Source organism: Morone saxatilis, unplaced genomic scaffold, assembly GCF_004916995.1.
Source record: "Morone saxatilis isolate NCDOM2014 unplaced genomic scaffold, NCSU_SB_2.0 Contig3, whole genome shotgun sequence".
In the NCBI taxonomy this organism is placed as follows: domain Eukaryota; kingdom Metazoa; phylum Chordata; class Actinopteri; family Moronidae; genus Morone; species Morone saxatilis.
This window is the reverse complement of record NW_023339873.1, coordinates 8,250,700-8,257,143: the sequence shown is the minus strand read 5'-3', so window position 1 is coordinate 8,257,143 and position 6,444 is coordinate 8,250,700. Positions and strand designations below refer to the sequence as shown.

Genomic DNA, 6,444 nt, shown 5'->3' with positions numbered 1-6,444 from the left:
AAAAAAAATAAAAAATAAAAATCAGGTGCAGGGGTACAAAAAATAGGAGGGGGGGGGGGGATAAACAAAAATACAAAAAAAAAAAAAGAGGACAAAATAAAATCACACACTCATCGTCATGTTGGGTGAATACTGAAAAGAGAGAGAGGGAAGGGGGAGGAGGGCACAGATGAGTGGATATGTCACCGACAACATTTAAACACCAGAGGGCGCTCAAACCCAGCCCTGCAAAGCTAGAGGAAGCACAGGCTCAGGATCCAGGCAGACTAATACACCTGACTCAAGTAATCGATACTATCAATGAATAATCATATTTCTGATGATTAGGGTTGATGTTGAACCGTAATACTTTTAATGGTACAGAGCGTCACAAACATTATTCATAGCTTTGTTTACTTGTTCTTTAAACCAGAAATGTAATTTTTAATTTAATTGGGCAAAGATCTTGTACAGCTGCATGTTTTTAATTAACATTTAAAAAACTTCAAGAATTTTCCTCAAAGTAAGAAACTGAACTTTGGTGCTGGCATCAAAACTCTCTACTGTTGTTTCTAAACGGCTTTAAGTTCACAACAATTAGAACGTTTTCCAGCCGACTGGTTGAATCAGGGTATTAGGGCTCGACTATAATTCCAGCCTGTGCACCCCGTAGCTCTCCAGGCCGAGGGTAAGAGACCGTCACAATCTTACACAATGCAAGGAACAACAGTACCCCCCTCCACCTGTTGTGCACCAAACAGAAAACTAGACTGACAATCGCTTCAGCATTAATTTGTTCTTTGGCGGAAAAATGTAAATAAATGAATAAATAAATGTTCACTGAAATCACTGATACAGAGGGTATACAATGAATTGTTAAGTGATTAGTAAGCGGCTACAATGCAAGCAGAACATCAGATAGTCTTCACAGCTTATAATTTTTTTTAACGCTGTTGTGCGCTTCGGGAACAGATTTTCAAATTTATAGTGCTCTGTCCCAAGCATTAAGAGTATTCTAAGATTTGTTTTTAAGTTAGAGTTAAAACTTGGATGTCCTCACAGGTCTGCTCAGCTTCTTGTAACAGAGCTGAACTGGAAATCCATTTCAAAATGATGTCTACAGCACTTCTTATACGCCTTTAATTAATGAGAAACAAAGTAGGGCGTCCAGAAAAGGAAGTGTAAGTTGAAAAGTAACACTGCTATCCCTCTGCTCAAATATAAAGTGTCAGATCGATCAATATAGGTAAAAAATGAAAGGGACAAGACACAAACTTTACCAGGACATTATCAATAATCTGAAATCATCACGCAAACCCTCTGCTTGCATTCTTCCACTGGTTTATGTCAGGACGTCAAGGATAACTGTTAAGGGTTGTGAGATGTCATTCACCCGCTCTACTTACACTTTCGCTTTGGAATGGGTTCAAGAAGTTCCCGCCCATTTCGCCGTCATCTCTCGGCGTTCCAGGAGGGTTGTTCATGCCCCCCATGTTATTAGGGGAGCTCTGGAGGAGGGAAAGGGCAAAGAAAATGGATGAGACTGCTTCTTAAAAACAGTATCACCAAAGTGCAGGAAGTAAAGATTCTAAATAAATGTTTTCATTTAGAAGAAGCTCAGCTAACGAGGAGTTTATTGAAAACATTTATTTTTACTCACCTTTGGCAACCCATCCATATCCCCAGACCCTGAGGAAGTGAAAGGAGAGAAATAGATCAGTTGTTGTTTTTTAAACAAAGAAAAAAAACTGTTTCAGTTGTACAAGTATCAGCTAAAGTCTGTTTAAACCCACCTAGTGATCCATTCATGTGGTGTGGCTCCATGGCTCCCATTGCTCCCATTGGCCCATCAGGCCCAGGTCCCATAGGGAACTGGCAAAAAGGTGTAGAACAAGGCTTATAAAGACCGCAACATTATTTTTCACGTTTGACCTCTTTCAAACAACTGTGGTCTTTTCAGCTCGGGGTGAAGTACAGATTATTTAATTTATTCTGCCTGGTTCATTTCCTGTCGATTCTTACTGAGCTCAGTGTGGCGGCATTATGTTTCTGGAATACTGAATTGTACTGGTGCCCAGTGATGTGGTTATAAACCCTATTTGAGCTGGAGTCGTTTTTGTGAGCAAGGTTGTGCAATTAATCTTTACAACAACATCCACGATTTTAACCCAGAATCAATCTGCAGTGTCTGAAACTGTTACAAAGCTGGAAAGTTAAACACTTCAAATGCCAGAGCTTTTTGTTAAATAACTATGTGAACTTAAATTGTGTGAGACTCACATTGGGTCTGTTGCCTCCTGGTCCGATAGGATTCATCATTGTGTAGATGTTTTCACTGGAGTTTGTTGAATCTAAGGAAAAACAAAAACTTTAGTTACATGATATTAGAGAGAGTCATGAATAACAAATGTTTTATCAAACAATAACATAAATGGTGAAATGAAATAAACTGATGTGAAAAATGAGAACACTTTTTGGTGAGGGGACACATTCATGCTTGTTTAGTGAGGAAAGATGGAAGAGACATCTATTTCAGAGACTAGTGTTAGTGCTGGGGACATAGTTAGGTGACGCACCACCTGGGCTGGGCATGATGGGAGTTCCAGGTGGACCTCCTCCGCCTGGAGGACCCTGGGGAACAATCGATGATAGAGGTTAAAATAACATTCATCAGTAATACAATAAAATGTGCACTCAGAAGAGCTGCTTTGCTTTTGATAGATTTTAACTCACCACGTAGTTCCCTGGAGATGAGGAGGAGTACGCTATCTGCAGGGGGAAAGAGGAAACAGGTTATCAGATCTGAGGGTCAGAGGATACTGAATGTGAATCTATACAGCGTGAACAAAATAAGAGTTTACAATCCAATAAAATACCACAAACAAATAGCGTATATGTGTTCAGACTGAAGCAAGGAGGTGTTTCAACTCTTTAGCTAAAGTGAATCTCTCTTTGAAGTCCCTAAAAAAAAAGACTGATAAGTCATTTTCCTCAAAAAATAATCCTGATATTTGTGCAACGACACAACAAATTAGAGTTTCCAACAGAGCAAAATCAACACTTCTCTGAGCAGCTAAAAGCTGAATATCATAAGCACAACATTTGTGTTTTGCTTTGTTGTACACTGCATTGCACTGCAGGTTGTTCCCTCTTTATTAGCCCACCACCTATATGTGGTCATGCGTAAAGGTCAAGGGTTTCTGACTCACAGAGTTAGCATTAGGTCCTGGCCAGGGCCCTCTTCCTCCGGGACCCCTAAGGCAAAAAGAAAGAAAGAAAGAAATAAGGTTAGAGAGAAAATGACAGAGAAATGAAAATGTTGCGAGAGAAAGGAAACATAACCAACTCTTATTGGTGTCTCAATGCAGGTTAAAGAGTCATTATATTTCCCCAGATAGATGAGATTTAACTTACATGTTCATTCCTGGCATGGGACCACCCATGGAGTTGGGAGGAGGCCTCATACCTCCATAATTCTGTAAGAACATTCAACAAGACCTGATTATGGACTCATCTATATCCTTGCTTTTCTTGATTTTTGCGATTCTAATTCTTAGAACTGTCTTGGAATTTGCCTTTTTGTGCCTAAAACAAACAACAAGAAACAAGCCTAAGCAAACTCTTTAAAGTACACTTTGTGGTTTCAGGTTATTCGTACCTGTGGGCCCATGGCCATTCCTCGAGGAGGGTTCATTCTCATTGGTCCACCCATGTTAGGATGTCCTGTAAGAACAGATCCACAGAGTCACACACTGATTGCAACTCACTACACGTAACACACAAGCGCTCATGTTAATCCACATATGGCTCGTCTCTTAAAGTCAGGAATTAAGACGTGCCACAGACAATGCTTCATCCTAATCTCATTAGTTCTAACCCCCCGGGGCCCCTGAAACTTATCTGCAGCTAAAATCACTACGGACATCTTCCTGAGCCAGACACACCCACAATTGTTCAATCCACACAGGGAAGAAGAACCATTGAAACTGAATTTGTACAAAAATCCAAGTAGATGGGTGAAGTTTAATCCTGAAATGACTAATAAATAAATTAACTTAACTAACAAATCAACTGAGAAAATGTATCAGAAACTGTAATAATTGATCATTCGTTTTAAGTAATGGGGCAAACAAAAATGCCAAATATTTGTAGGTTCTAGCTTCTCCAATATGCAGGTTTTGCAGTTCTTCTTAATCTCTCATCATTATGAGCTGAATCCCCAAACACACATTTTGAAGTCGACCTCTTGGGCTCTGGGAATTAGTGATAGATCTTATCTTCGTCCAGGGTTTCTCCAGGGTGCACCAAGCTATATTTATATTCTAAGACATTTTTAAAACCCCAGTAGTAGTAGTAGTAGTAGCAGCAGCAGCAGCAGCAGTAGCAGTAGTAGTAGTAGTAAGAAGAATCTATAGTCAGATTACTGTCGGTACTTCTCAGCTGTATAATAACTCCTAATAATATAATTAAAAATCATTAAACACAACCTGACAAGCAACAGAAAGTGGATAGATAGATTAACCAATTTGAAAATTATTGATTTAAGGTCAACATATGAATTTTACAAAGGTCAGAGGACTGGAACAACAGCTCTGGGGATTTCTCAGCCTTTTTTCCCCCAAAATCACACAAATATTTTATTAGTAATGTTTATACCAGCAGGAAAAACCGACATCAGTTCTTTTCTGCTGAAAATTTTCTGACATATTATAGACTAAAAAGTAATTGTTTAGTTGAAAAATTACATAATCTTACAGTCATAATCTATAACAGACATCATTTACCACACAAAATAAACATTTCAAGAAACCCAAACTCAGAATTTCAACAAGAGGTGTCCCAGTCTTACCTTGCGGCCTTGTCGGGTCCAAACTGTTTGGCAGGAGAGGCTGAGAGCCAGGGATTCCTCCTGGAGGCTGAAAAGAGACCACAAACTTTAATACTTGCTCTCAACATTTGTCAAACATTTACCAAAAAAAAAAAAAGTGAGTGAGAAATGGCCCAAAAACTGCTCAAGTACCTGATTTGGCATTCGGAGTGCGGGGCGCGGTCCACCTGGATACCGTGGTGACATGAATGGCTGTGGAGAGAAATTGAGGAAAGGAGGGGGGGAAGGGGGAGGCAAAAGAGGGACACAGAGAAAATGACATTTTTCATTATTGATAAATCCAAGAGCACTCAAACAGGGGAAGCACTGAGGACACACAGATGGACACAGTGTGGTTGGAGAATGAGGATGACACTGAAAGACTGCAAATTCATTAGCACATCCGCCTGTAAACATAAAAAATAAACCCTTAAGCAAGAGTCTGCGTTTAATGAATTTTAACAATGCCTGCTTATACGCACTCTCAAAACATGGATTTCTGTGTGTGTGTGTGTGCATGTGTAAAGACAGCGCTCACACAGCTCCCTGCACACCCCTGCCTGCTCTCACTGTGGTGTAAGCTGATTCGGCCTGTGGTCTGCCTGGCGTAGTTAGAGACACCTCAGGCCAACAACACCGTCCAAAACCTTAGAGGAAGCATGTCCACACTCTCTCGCACACAAGACGGAAACCAGAAACCACAAGAATGAAGAGCCGGGCTGCCGCAGTTAATGGGCAAAGGCTAGCTTTACCTCCACAGTGTCATCTGTAGCTACTGTTCTGGACAAGTGTTGAAACACACGCCGACAGAGAATGAAAGTTTTTAGTTTAGTTTTAAGGCTGAATATACTAAATATGTTTTTATTCAGTTGGCAGCTTGGGTAACTTTAAACTCCAAATGTGTTACATGTGTGTGAAGTGGGTGCATATATGTGTACCCATGTGTTTTATACGTATATGTGACGTATCCATAGTGCCTCTCCCCTGTTTTATTCATAAGGTGCAAGAACAAGTATCAGAGTGGAGGGGAGTGTGCGTCTGTGCATGTGTGTGTTAAGAATGGAGGAGCAGATAAGTGCGCAACCCCCCACAAACTGCTCCGGGGGTGGGGCACGGAGTGAATTATTCATCCCACACGGGGGCAGCCGATTCTGGGCCTTGGTGAGGAGCGGGCCCTGCTGCCTCTGGATGCTCTGCTTTCATAAAGGAGTTGGCAACTGGAGGGGGCTGACATCTACAAGGAGTTAGCCAGAACAAAACTAGAGCTAACGGGGCTCGAGGGTAGGAGAAGAAGAAAGTGTGCGAGTAGTGAATGGAAAGAAAAAAAGAGCTTGTGTGTGGGCAAGGGGGTGGTGGTGGGAGATTCAGAGGGAATGAAAGAGAGAGGGGTGTTTGAGAGAAAGTGTTTGCGTCTTACCTGGCCATGGGGTCCCATCATGGGGTTGCTGGGGTTGTGTGGGGGGGGCTGTGCGTGGGGGGACTGCTGAGAGCCGGGCGGTCCCTTTAAGAAAGAAGAGCGATATCAGAGAGGGGATGGGCCAAGAGGGTGGGGGGGTTACATCTGGAGGAATTACCCGGATCAAAATCAACAGGGGGGG

General features: G+C 41.6%; 1 protein-coding gene across 3 annotated transcripts in view; it reads right to left on the bottom strand.

Annotated features, from left to right (window-relative positions):
- Positions 1 to 24: 24 nt before the first annotated feature.
- The window catches only part of zgc:110158 (uncharacterized protein LOC553590 homolog), a 33,974-nt gene continuing 27,554 nt past the window's right edge, over positions 25 to 6,444 (bottom strand). Inside the window, exons 6-18 of one of the 3 annotated variants that reach the window (XM_035673367.1) lie at positions 6,264 to 6,347; positions 5,000 to 5,059; positions 4,829 to 4,895; positions 3,638 to 3,702; positions 3,394 to 3,455; positions 3,189 to 3,234; positions 2,713 to 2,748; positions 2,556 to 2,610; positions 2,260 to 2,330; positions 1,773 to 1,851; positions 1,640 to 1,668; positions 1,386 to 1,487; positions 25 to 132 (exon numbers count right to left, since the gene is read on the bottom strand). In XM_035673367.1, the coding sequence (XP_035529260.1) occupies positions 103 to 132; positions 1,386 to 1,487; positions 1,640 to 1,668; positions 1,773 to 1,851; positions 2,260 to 2,330; positions 2,556 to 2,610; positions 2,713 to 2,748; positions 3,189 to 3,234; positions 3,394 to 3,455; positions 3,638 to 3,702; positions 4,829 to 4,895; positions 5,000 to 5,059; positions 6,264 to 6,347 (786 nt within the window). In that variant the 3' untranslated portion in view covers positions 25 to 102. The remainder of the gene's footprint in view (positions 133 to 1,385; positions 1,488 to 1,639; positions 1,669 to 1,772; positions 1,852 to 2,259; positions 2,331 to 2,555; positions 2,611 to 2,712; positions 2,749 to 3,188; positions 3,235 to 3,393; positions 3,456 to 3,637; positions 3,703 to 4,828; positions 4,896 to 4,999; positions 5,060 to 6,263; positions 6,348 to 6,444) is intronic. The other 2 variants (XM_035673368.1, XM_035673369.1) reach the window with 2 other exon arrangements.